This window comes from Centruroides vittatus, unplaced genomic scaffold (assembly GCF_030686945.1).
Source record: "Centruroides vittatus isolate TY-2023 unplaced genomic scaffold, ASM3068694v2 scaffold_1047, whole genome shotgun sequence".
Lineage (NCBI taxonomy): Eukaryota > Metazoa > Arthropoda > Arachnida > Scorpiones > Buthidae > Centruroides > Centruroides vittatus.
Window position 1 is genome coordinate 838529 of NW_027122669.1, and position 13367 is coordinate 851895.

General features: G+C 34.1%; 1 protein-coding gene across 1 annotated transcript; it reads right to left on the reverse strand.

The window, feature by feature from the left end:
* Positions 1 to 942: 942 nt before the first annotated feature.
* Positions 943 to 10041, reverse strand: BCAS2 (BCAS2 pre-mRNA processing factor). The gene is made up of 7 exons (XM_067284049.1): positions 9942 to 10041; positions 9696 to 9788; positions 7434 to 7504; positions 4715 to 4816; positions 4456 to 4566; positions 2738 to 2818; positions 943 to 1167 (listed from the first exon to the last, which is right to left on the reverse strand). Exons 1-7 carry the CDS (start codon positions 10014 to 10016, stop codon positions 1041 to 1043), a joined length of 660 nt encoding a protein of 219 aa, XP_067140150.1. The 5' UTR covers positions 10017 to 10041; the 3' UTR covers positions 943 to 1040.
* Between the last annotated feature and the right edge of the window lie 3326 nt (positions 10042 to 13367).

Genomic DNA, 13367 nt, shown 5'->3' on the forward strand with positions numbered 1-13367 from the left:
ACATTTTTAAGCTTCTGGAGTGTCGAAAAATGCAAACAATCATTGGTCAAAATTTGACTGAACACAATACTTTCTCTATTTTATTTTGTAACAGCAAGGTAAGTAAGACCACTTGCTGTGCAACAGGTATATATTTTCACTTATGTCTACCTAAAATGTATTTTTTATTGATTTTTTTTGCGTGGTGTTTTATATTTCCAAGAATATAACCCCAAGTTATGATGCTGAGCCTAAAAGAAATTAAATTTCAGTTTACATCAGCTTGCTTAACGACAGTTTACCCACAATATGTATATTCTGTTCTTATCCTTGATCTATTTTTTACAAGAGATACTACAAATATGGCGTGTGTACGTTCCATGTCCTTTCCAGAAAGCCTTCTTAGTGTTAAACCTGCAACCCTTCAATTTCTCTTTCATGTTATAATAGATAAAAAAATTGAGAAAGCATTTTTATGCAGTCAGATATTCATTAACCAGGAATGACTGATGCAAACCGAATGTGGAAGTTTAAGTCGTGAAAGCTCTTGGAGACATCTCGAAAAGTGGCTTCCAGGGGTCTGTTCCTAAATACTTTTGATAATTCCGAAGCTTTAGTATCCAATGGAGACTTATGCGGCAGATTTGAAGTTACACCCAACATGTCTTAGGCTGCAACATCCTGTTTGATGTTTGGTGAGTCTGCATTAGTGATAGATACCGAAACTTCAGTACTACCAAAAGTAGTTAAGACCGCTGGGACCAATTTGACAAATGGTGTGATCACTGGAATTTGCAGCTGCAGAGGAAGTTTATTTTGAAGGTAGTCCTTCCATAAGCACTTAACATAATGAAAGTTACACTAAAAGTTTTAGTTTTATTCTATCGTGTAGTAAAATTTTAAGGGAAAGTGATGATGATGTGAATTTGATCAATCAAAGTACAAAATGTCTACAAAGGAATGTTGTGGTAAAAAAATGTCTATTTTTATTATATTTATTACACACATCTTGGTAATAAATTCAGATTTACAATTTTTGTAATTAAAAATAACACTGACCACTATTGAGTTGTGGGAGTCGGACTCGATTTTGATTTTTGAATTTCTTGTTCTACGGTGGCGACTTCTTCTTCTAACTCTGCACAAGCTCGTTCAATTTCATAATTTTTACTTACTAATCCTACCCAACTGCAGAAAGAGAAATTATTTTATTATTATTATTATAATAACAATTTTATTCATTGTATATATATATATAACTATGCTGGTCTCATTCACTTGCTTACCAATATACATATTTGAATAGAAGAAAGCTTTTTACCGAAAATTAAATGGTGTAGCGGAAAGAGGATGTCTAATATATTATAAAATATCTTGAAAATGTCAAATATTTCACATTCTATGAGCATCAAAACGTAACGCCCAATGCTCATAGTGAACATTTTGGCTCGTAAACAATTTCAAACATATTTGCTTACTCGAAACCTTTTAATTTCTCTTAATAATGCAATGCAAAACACCATGGTTAAGTGATTAAAGGCAATCAGGAGATAAACTCCAAGTATTTAATGAATAAAATATTTATATATATTTAGAATAATATAAAAGAAGAGCATAAAGGACTAGGAAGAGAGAATTGAAAGGAAGATCATGTTTACTATCTTTAATTATGCCTTACTACATCATCATCTTAAATAAGGCAGAAGACTATCTTTTGACATTAACTAACTTTAATTGAAATAATAAAGGGCAAAGATACAGAAGTGATTAAATGTACAAGTATTTTTCACAACAATGTCATTGTCATGCAAAATTTAAAAGGAATAAAATAACACCCCAAAAACATTCTAAAGAGCACGACAAATGTCTTAAATAATAAAAGCAACTATAATTGAAAATTGCAATATTGGCAACATGCTCTAAAGCAGGCCTGGCCAACCCAAATTGTTTTGTGGGCCACTTTGATCATGCGTAACATTATGGTGGGCCACAATTTAGGCAAACGTGATTTTTAAAAAGTAAAACAAATACAAAATGAATAAGATTTTATTGTTATACCAAGAGTTTGTACTTGTACTTGTGCATTATAACAATGACACATGCAAATGTTCATTTATTTAATTGTTTTGGTATACACATAACGGAAAACAAAAGTTTTAATAGATATATAATATCGCTTAGCGGGCCACACAATTTAACGTGACGGGCCGCAGGTTGGCCAGGCCTGCTGTAAAGTGAGATACAATTATATTGGAGTCTAGAACTGCAGGTCAATAATACAATGAAATTATTAAACTCCTAAACATGTTACTGAGATCATTGAAATGGATAAACACGCAAGCATAATGCTCCACAAATCTGGTTCAAAATGTAGAGTTTTAACTGCACTATTATGAGTCTGGTTATCAAATCCATTTAGCCAGCTTCACACATTCGGTATTCACCGAATACCGGCAAACATTTAGCCAATACCAAGTAGTGTGAATGATTTACTTTGACAAATATCCAATACTTGCCATTTCCCATTCCTTCTTGGTATATTGTGCTGAATCAAAGAAAAAAATAGACAATTATTTATCTACTGGCAAATACCAAATGGCAGAGTTAGCTTCAAGGACACAAAAACAAATGAGTAATATACAAATAATTTTCATTTTACAATGATTTGTTTAGTTTGAGCTATATTCACAATGTAATATTCCACTGAGTAAATTTAAATCTTAGTGAATACATTACATAAATTAAAACAAAATTATACCTGGCTTCTAAATTTCTTAGTTTTTCTCCTGCTTCTGTTTGCGTAGTTTTTCTCTGCCAATTAACTTCTTGAATATTTTTTCTGCAAAATAAAAAAAAAATGTATTTATTAATAATCTAAAGTACGTAAGTAAGTAAAGAAAAACAATATAATTTAATTTTTACTTTCTTTCTAGTAATAATATTGATTTGGAGGATTGAAGAAAAATGCACTAGGAATACACACAAACACCCACTCTGACAAAAATAATTTTGCACGCACAGAAGCAGACATTAAAATCAAACAGAACTTCCCATATGCAATGATAACGAGGATGGAGATAACCAATTACCAATATCATGACAAACATGCAGTTTAATTCGGAATAACAATGCATTTAGTATTGTGTAGCACATCCTCTTGTACCTATGTGAGCAGAGATGTGTTATACTGTCTTGGCAATAGATTTTTCCAACGGTTTTCTAATTGTCTCTCCAAAATCTGCATACTCATTGATGGCAAAATGCCATATCCCACACACTTCTATACAACTCTATACTATCAATTTATTGCCTAGATAAATTGATGACTGGATGAGCCAAGAAAGTTTCAACATTATAGAGGTGCTCCTGGAAAATCCATTTGTTTGGGTGGTCTTTATCATGTTGTAGATGTTAGTGAAAGGGAACACAATTGCAGATCTTGTGGATGTATCAATTAGCAGTTATCATCTCCCTAATAATTAGTAATGAAGATTAATTATAGGAGACAGCCCATGGCACTATCAGTGGTACCAGTATGAGCTCAACAATGAATTTGAAATTCTGATGCTCTCCAGTGCTTTTCCATACTCGAATATAATGGTTATTTGTGCCCAAACAGAAGCAAGAATTGTTATTAAAAAGGATGTGTTGCCATTCCAAAACTATCTATGCTTGATGGGCACAACACAACTGTAAAAAAATGCTGCTGGAATCAAGTGTTAATGCCAGTCAGCATGAGGGGTACCATAAATGCAGTCCTGTTTTTGCAAGTTGTCTTGCAATCAGGCAAGAGGACACACAATTCTCAACATCTTTGGATGGTGGACAGTGTACGTGTCTTGTTATTAAGTGCTCTTCTTTTGGAATAGTTTGCTTAAAGTGACCAGAACTTTTCTGATGTCTCTTCTTGCAACCATTGCTGCCAGTATCCTCTCACAGTAAAGTCTGATCATTCTACATGGCTGTCAATTTAACAAAACTGACCATCAAACAGCAAGTACACTGAAAATACTGAATACAGTGGACATCTAAGAGTCTTTTAATATGATACTCGGATAGCAAATTTAAAGCACTCTACTAATAATACTTGATGTTCACTCTCAGATCAATTATAATCATTTACATACCTAATATAGTTGACAGTCAACTTTTGCAGTAATCAGATAATTCTATCTGTGCGCACCATTTCTGCATTCATTGTTATGAATTATGAATATCATTTCACAAGAGAAATAATTGCAGCTGGATCCATTATTTATGAAAAGAAGCAATTTTGCTTTGCTAGTAATGAGCATTTGACAAAAGCAATTTTACTTTTTAACATTTAAATTGTCTTCAAGACAACATTATGATGCAGCTTTAAAAGTTATTGAATATGTACAAGAGCACAGAAATGGTGTTTCTTATCATCACCTCTTTCATGGCATTTGTATTATATTATCATTAGTTTTCAAATTAAATAATATATGCTCTTACCTTAATTCTTGTAATTGTTTTTGAGTCTGTTGCAACATTTTTACTAAAATTGAATTGTACATTTTCCATGCTTCGCATCCATATTTAGACATCAGTTCCAAGTTTGCAATTCTAATTTTAAAAGAAAATAATTAAATATATAAATATTCAAAATATACACATTAAAATGCTTTAACAAAGTAAACATATGAATTTATTGTACTTATTCTATAACCACAATCTTAAAATAACAACAAAAGTAATATTAAATCAACTTTACCTAGTTGCCTGATGTTCTAACTGTGCCATTGAATTATCTACACATTCTGTCCAAGCAGCTATGTCTGTCATTTTACCAGATGGTGGCTGAGGTAATTCATATCTAATAAATAAAATTTTTTATTAAATAAATTATGAAGAATTTCTAAATAATAATTATCGGAATAGTTTATTGGCTTTTATAAAACAAAATAAAAATTTAAATCTCTTAAAATTTAGTGATGAATCAATGCAATTTTTAAAATTGTAATGTTTTATCAGGTGTTTAAGCATCCTAAAATTCAAGAAAAATAATCAAAAAGAACAACTCGCCAATATCTTTTGACTATCCTTAGTTTAAAACAATTCATTCAATGCATTAAAATCATGTATAACACATACATTTTGTTAAATGAGTTGTTCAAAGGCAAGAAAGAAAATTCAAACATGTTGCTACCAAGTTTTGTGAACTCATACCAAGAAAATGAATATTGTAACAATAAAAATTCAGAATGAAAACCCATTAAAAAAATACGGGGTGATTCAAAAAAGACTTTACAACTTTAGAAAAATATAGAATTTAATCAGAAGACTTACAGAGTTAGTTGAGATATTAATTTATAGTAAAACACATCAAGTTTGTCTCACATAGTGCAGAAATGTCGCATTGGATGAAGGAAGATGAGACATTCCTGAGCATTATCTTCAGTAATAAGTCAATATTTTGTCTGTAGTAACGTGAACAATCACAATTATAGGATTTTGACATTGAAATTCTACAAGCAACTGTGGTATATGTTTGTAACAGTCTAAAAGTGAATGTGTTTTGTGCTCTTAGCAAAGATAACGTGCATGATCCTTCTTCTATACAGAAACCATCAATGGTATTGTGTATCTGGACATGCTGAAAAATTTCTCAATTAAAAAATGATGACATAGGACATTTACAAAGACGATGTACAACCTTACAACTGTACAGGTCTCTGGGATTTCCTCAAATGTTTTCAAGGTTGGTGGATTGGTCAAGTAGGGATGTTACGTTGTCACCTCATTCTCCAAATTTAATAATGAGGTTGAGACCGAAGTTTTAAACACAAAAATGTGTACGTCGGACGTTCGGTGCCGCTTTCCTATAAGCATAGAAGTTTGACAATGGCATTTGGAATGTCGAGCATGATTCCACTGACTTTCCAAACACCATTATCAAACTTCTAGGCTTACAGGAAAGCAGTGCTGAATGTCTGACGTACACGTTTTCATGTTTAAGATTTTGGCCTCAACCTTGCTAATATTTCCTGATTTTTTCTTCTTGGGTTCCTTTAAAGATGTGTTTATTCCACCAATGCCCGCATATCTTGCTAAACTGATAATTCAAATCACTGTTGCAGTTACTGAAGAGACAATAGATATGCTGTTTCAAGTTTGGAAAAAAGACAAATTAGGTAGAATGTCTGGTATATCACCAATGATATTCAGATTATACCAAAATAGCTGACTGAGATAAGACTTAGTGTATATTGCTATAAATTAATACAACTGATTCTGTAAGTCTTCTATTTAAAATTTTAGGCTTTCAACTTAAATTATGAACCATATCTGAAGTTGTCAAGATCTGCAAATGGTCGGCGGATCTCAACATCTTAATCTCCACTGGAAGGAGAGAGAATTTTTACCAACATATTAATTCTGATAACAATATTCATAACTACAATAAGAAGATTCTACTGTAGTTTTGAATATACGTGAACATGCTTTGCAAACAATTTAAAGGGGATACTATAGATTACCACCTATGGAATTTCGGGTCTTTGAGTATATATCTGAACTCAGGAGATCGAGACGAGTTCAACAGTACCCTACTTTTGGACCGGAGACGAAAAATAATAAAGTTATCATACTTTTTTCCAGCAATCGCGCAATAATAGAAAGTCGCGTCGCTCTCTTCGCTAAGTCGGCCTCGCTATCGCAATCGGGAGTCGCGTCGCTTGCTGTTAAAACTGCCTTTAGTAGACATTTCCCCTTTATTTTTTTACTTTGTTCAAGAACTACTGTGAATCAATAACTAGTGACGTTTAGCACATGGCGGCTTGCCAACGGCTCCCCTCCGGGATGTCAGTCGGGAGCACGAACAGTGGGAACAGCCGCCATGTTCACTGCCATAAGTAACATTAACCGAAATGGCGATCGCACGATGATCGAAAGTCGCGTCACTCTCTCTGCTTTCGTATTGTGTGTTTAACCCTACTGGAGACCGTAGTCTGACGTCATGGTTTGCAGACTTTATTGCAAGATGGCAAGTACTAGCAACTATGGTGCCGTCTTCATGAGAGCATTAAAAAAGTATGGTAACTTAAAAAGTATGATAACTTTTTTATTTTTTGTCTCCGGTCCAAAAATAGGGTACCGTTGAACTCGTCTCGGTCACCTGAGTTCAAATATATAATCAAAGTCCTAAAATTCCATAGGTGGTAATCTATAGTACACCCAATTTAAATACAAATGTAAATTGCATGAATTCAAATTACATTACATGATTAATAAAGTAGATTTTTCTTAATAAAGTTTGTGATTTGTTATTAAAATTCTTCAAGATCCGGTATTCAAATGTTCAATATCATATCTCAAAATCATCTTTTAAGTGTAATTATTTATGTTTGTTGGTTATATAATGAATTAACCATATTAGATGAGACAATCGTAGTTAACAAGTATGTTAATTAATAGAGACTTAATCATTTTACCGTTTCATGCTTAACATTTCCATCGGTTGACGAGCCTGAAGTCGTTCAAATTCATTTCTAATAATTTCAGTCTGAAATGAAACAGTGAATGTTAATTAAATAAAGAAATTTTATAAAAGTGTTTTAAAAAGTATCTTACTTTTAAATAGAAAAGAAATAACAATATTTATATCCATAAGAGTGAACTTAAGTATATCAAACTCTGTCCCTCACCCCTAGTCACTGCTGTCTGAAACCATTAATGAACTTGCTAAAAGACCCTCTTAGTGCCCACCAGTGGCTGAGTGGTTCTGTCGCTAAACACTGGGAGTTCGATCGTGGGTTCGCGCCGCACTCGGATGGGCTGGCCACGTGGAGTTTTCTGGGTTTTCTCCATGTTTGTAACACCTGAACAGGGGCCAATTTCTTTTAAAAGACCTCCCGTTAAGCATTTCTCCTCGCATAGCATCATGCACTAGAAAATGCAACAGGGAACCACTCTGGTTGTAACTTCCCCCAGAATACACCATGGTGCCTTAACTAACCACTTATTAACCTGCGCCAGGTGCTCGCCAACTTCAGGATTTCTGATATAGTATACAGAAAGAGAAAAGGCCCTCTTAGTGCCCACAGGGTAAAGTTATAAAACAAAATTGATTTGGGCACAACGCCTGCAATGACTTACTGCTTTACAAGATCAGTAAGACTCACAAGGAGGATTATGATATAGTCCCAAGGATTTCAACAGTACTATTTGCATGAATAAGCCTTGATACAAGTCTTTATTGAGCAAAGGGAAAAGCTTGCTTAGTATAATTTGCATCGGTGACTGATCCCGTGATGCAAACAAATGTAAATAGGGCAGTGCGGAGCTATACGCAAAGAACAGGATAAAAGGCAATATGTACAGTACATTCAGCTGTGTAGTGTAGCTCCTGACAACAATCGGCGTAGGAACCACATACCTTGAATATTCTTTTTTGGCGGAGATTTGAATTGAGTTGACTTGACTTATTTTGATTGTATCTAATTGTAGAATTTATTTATTTATTTTGTTGTTTGGATTTTCGAATATTTGAAATATATGCTAACATTTGTTATAATTAATCATTGTTTGTTATTTATTTCACTACTGATCAATTGAATAAATATTTATTGTGAATTTATACTTTTATGTGTTTTTGGATGATTATATTTTTTTTGGTTTCCATAAAGTCCAGACCTTGTACTTGAACCCTAACTTGTGCAACCCTGCTTTTGCATCGCGCGGATGTTACAATTTGAAGGTCTAACCCCAACACTACTAACTATAAAGGACTTTGCTCCAAGAGAAGAAAATACGACAAGATTGGAGCTAGGCACAAGAGCAATAGTTTTCCTAGCAAGTGCTTTTTCTAGGAAATATGTTAGTGGGAACACTTATTCACTAAGGAACGAAGTGGTCAGGCAGATTTATGTATTTTTACCTAAAGAATAGTCTGGGACATGTTACATTGGCCAGTGGATCTACAGGTCCAATGCTGATGTTACACCCAGCATAGCGACAACTTTTTTACTTTTCTCAGCACTGTAGGGGTTGAGTCTACCTACATTATCACAGATCCCAATTGTAGCAGGAAATCATCAGCCCTATGCAAACAGTCGTCGTTTCTGCACAGCACAAACCTCTTTTGGTCTCAGACAAGGATAACAGCCAATCATTTTCTTACAATAAATATTAATTCTCACCTCGTTACAATTACACTTCTGAATGAGACGGATTAACCTTATCAGAGTTGTAGACCATACCCATAGAAGCAAAAGAGTCGAAGGAACCATACCTCTACACTCGAACCTTTGCAAGATACAGCCCTCCGAAATCAGCCTACTTCAAGTCAACCGGGAGTCATGTCACACCACCAAGACTATCGCATCTACCTATTTAATCCACACGACTACGACGGCTTTGAGTAGCCCACTCTACCATTCACGGGGTACTTGAAATTATATAGTTTTAGGGGGTATGGGGCTCTCCCCCATGCGGATGCATTGGTGCAAGCAACAGCAAGCACCAAAGCGCACGACTGCATGCAGAACACCACTCAAGACTTGCTACACTCGCCTCGACCAATGCAGAGAACGAAGAATGGGCAGCGTACCAGTTCGTGGGTTAAAACGGACCTACGGGAGCAAATATCTTGCAAAGAGTTGCATGTACAGGTATGGTTCCATTGACTTTTTTGCTTGTACAGGGGAGGGGGTCTATAACTCTGGGGTCATTCAGAGTTCACATCTTACCCTTACCTCAAAGGAATGCATATTTAAAGCTGGTAAATGTTCTAAATAATTTTTCGTTGGTCTGTATCTTCTTGTTTCTTCCTCCACCATTGCAAGAACCTATAAACAACCATAGAATAAGGCTATTTATTTAATATACCTCTAATTACCATCAAATTTAAATGTTTAAACTTATATTTCTTCCTTTCAGAAAAAATATGTCTAATGTCTTCATTTATTTATTAAATATTCGATTTATTGTTTAAAACTTACAGCTTCTCGCACTCCAGGTTCATCGTAACCTTGGTCGATGTACGGTAAAGCATCCACGACAACTTCTCCCGCCATTGTTAATTTTAATAAGCGTTGCCAGCTCAGGTTTGATTACAGAAAATAATAATTTTTTTTTTTTCAAATACATTGATTTCTCAATTTTAAATTTATCACAAATTTTATCACGTTGTAAATACTATTAATAAATATAAACTTTTGAAAGTATTCCAAAATATGAAGTAAATTCGACGTATTAATGGTGCACCGTGGACGTTTCCGTGTTAAGCGGCTAATGACAATAAGTAAGCCAATGACGTAGTTCGTTTCATATGAAACGAACTATGTCATTGGCTTGCTTACTCGTCCCCTAGTGTCTGTATAACCAGACAGTGGGACGGCCGTGTAGTTAATTACTGCTCTGGGGATACGGGTTCGAATTCCGGATCGAAAAACCCAGAAAGTTTTTGGGGGTGGTCCGTCAGTATATGCCCAACATACACCACACTCCGCCTCCTCGTGGGGGCTAGCCTAGAGTTAAAACAAACAGCGTCTGGATTATAAAGAGAGTTAATGATTAATTAACAGCGCAGCATCTAAGAGAGAAAGGCGCTTCGACTTTCGGGTCAGGCGTGAACTCGCGACCAGTGTTTCGGAGGTTTTATTCACTTTGCCAATAGGTGTCACAAACAAAATGCCTCCTAAAACAAACATAAACAAATACTGGAAACCGAGTAGATCCTACTGCCCACTTTTACTACCGAAACATTTGAATTTTTCACAAATGCGCTTCGAAAAACTTTGTAATGTCGGGATTATTCGATTTGGATATAAAAAAAAGGCTTTTTTGGCGTATTTAATTGTTTTCGAGGAACATCCGGTTGAGCACGTTGATTTATAACAAGATAACTGATTTATAACAAGAGAAAAATAGAATGTAAAACTATACATAATGGCTTATACGGTGGAATCCGATTATTATACTCACGGATAATGTTATCAATCGGTTATAGTTATCATAATCAGTCTCTCCAAAACACTATATAAAATTAGTTAAAACCTATTGTAATCAAACTCTTGTTATCAGTCGAAGAGAAAGGGACAAAGGGACATCAGTTGAGGACACTTGGGGACAAAGGATGAGAATTCTTAGAAAGTTTTTAATTAATAAATAGACAATTTTTCCTAAACTTAGCCTACTTTTAGCTGAAGCATACCTTTTATCTTTGATATACTGTAAGGGCGTGACAAGAATTTTTAGAAAATACATGTACTGTAGATTTTTACTCGAAGCGTACAGTACATTTGGGGATGAACAATCCTTCTGCGATTTCTATAGTTTGATCTTGTGATCTGTTGAGTTAAAACCAGTCTAAAAGCAGTTTATACGAGTAAGAAATGAAGCGTATATATTTTGTATCAAGTATACTGTACAGTTTATGATAAATTGTACACATTCATACTGTAATTTTAATAAATTTAATTCAATTGTTCAATTATGAAAAATTTTAAATCCTCTGTTTAATGTTATCAGCCGGATATTGTTATCAAGAGTTTCAAATTCCAAAGTGATCTTAATAAGCGAATTCATTGCATAATGATAAAAAACAAATTCATCTTATCTCTCACGGACAACAAAAAACAACGGCATAGAAGAGTTGATACTGGCCTATGTTAAGCACACCTATTCTACACTAAATGAATGTTCAGAAATACAGTTTTATCCGTATACGGCAGCACCACACGTAAGCATGGGGATGTTTTTCGAGAAATTGGCTCCTGTTTAGGTGTTATCAACGTAAACAAAACCCAGGGAACTCCACGTTGGCAGTTCGTTGGTAAGGCGCAAACCCACGCCAATTTTCAAGTGTTCAGTGGTTTTATCCACTCGTCTACAGAAATACTCTTGTATCTATCTTACATCCTAGACATCTTATAAGTTCGTTTTAAGTGTGAAATTTTGCGCATTACAGAACTATATAAAATGCACTTTATAAAGAAGAATGTTAACTGCAGTTTGATAGTAAATAACAGATATTTATGTATACGTTACTACACAGACAATTTACGAATTTTATTTTAAAAAAATTGTAAACGCTAATAACGAATAAAATCATCATTAAGTCCGACCTTACTCGAGATACGATAAACAATCCCCTTTTATCTCCGCTCCCCGTCTACCCTTAACCATCAAAATTTAACAGCATCAGTGTCTCTAATACAAAAACCTCCCTGCAAAATTTTAAAAATTTTCGACAAAAGACATAGGAGTTATTAACCTTCAAAGTGAGTTAAGTTGAACAAAATCGCGCCCCCTCACACACACACTAATATCCTTTCTTTACTTCACAACTGGGTGAATAGGTAGACACTAGGCATCTAGAATATTATATATATATATATAAAATAAGTCTTTCTTTTGCAAGATAAATGTAAAAATGGCGTGATTCGTATTATTTAACATTTCGCAATCAATCCATTGTATTCTGCATTAACAATATAAAATTGATTGATACAAGTAATGTTAATAAATAAATCACGTCAGACCATTTTATTGTTTTCTATTATAAAATTTACACATTTATTTTAATCTAGGAATTATTATATTTAAACTAAATGATATCAGCAATAAAATAAGCATCCTTTTTGAATAAAATATATGGAGATTTCAAATTCAGAGATGCTCCAAGTGAAAACGATCACTTGAAGCATCTCTGAATGCCTTCAATGAGGTGACTTCAGAAGGTTTTCTCGTGGATTGCACTTAAATAATCACTTGAATCGAGTTGTTAACTATTTTAAAATAGTTTATTCTATTTAAAATAACGTTTATTGTTTTTATTTTTCCCGTTAGAAAACTGTTACAATACAATATTTAATCCATGGTTACGGTACATTAAATATTAATGTGTAAAACCAATTATATTATAGAACCAATCAATTAGACCTATATATAGAGTTTGAGATTTGGCCATTCATAAATATGAGGGCCTAACCACTAAGGAAAGATGGCCCAATAATAATCATGTCTTTCCCAAAGGAGGGCCATTTGGCTGACTAAGGACTGATTTTTTACAAGCTGGAGCTTAGGGCCTCACGCTTTTATACGTTTGATTATTTGATGGAAGTGAAGGGCCTGTTATATAATACAGCTTAGGGTCACAGGTCTACAAAAAGTAATAGCTGGATTCATCTTCCTTTCCTGATACTAAATAATACTTGCATCTTGATAGTCTTTACAAAAGAATATCAAATTGTAGAACATTAACTTACGTTTCAACGGTGTTAAATTAAACACTACAGCCAAGGAAAGTAAAGGAAAGTAAAAGGAAGAAGGGCGGCCATTTGCAAATAAAAATGGACGCTGTTTACAGAGATTTAGACTATACATTCGTGGAAATCTATGCAAACAAAAATAACCCGCAAACA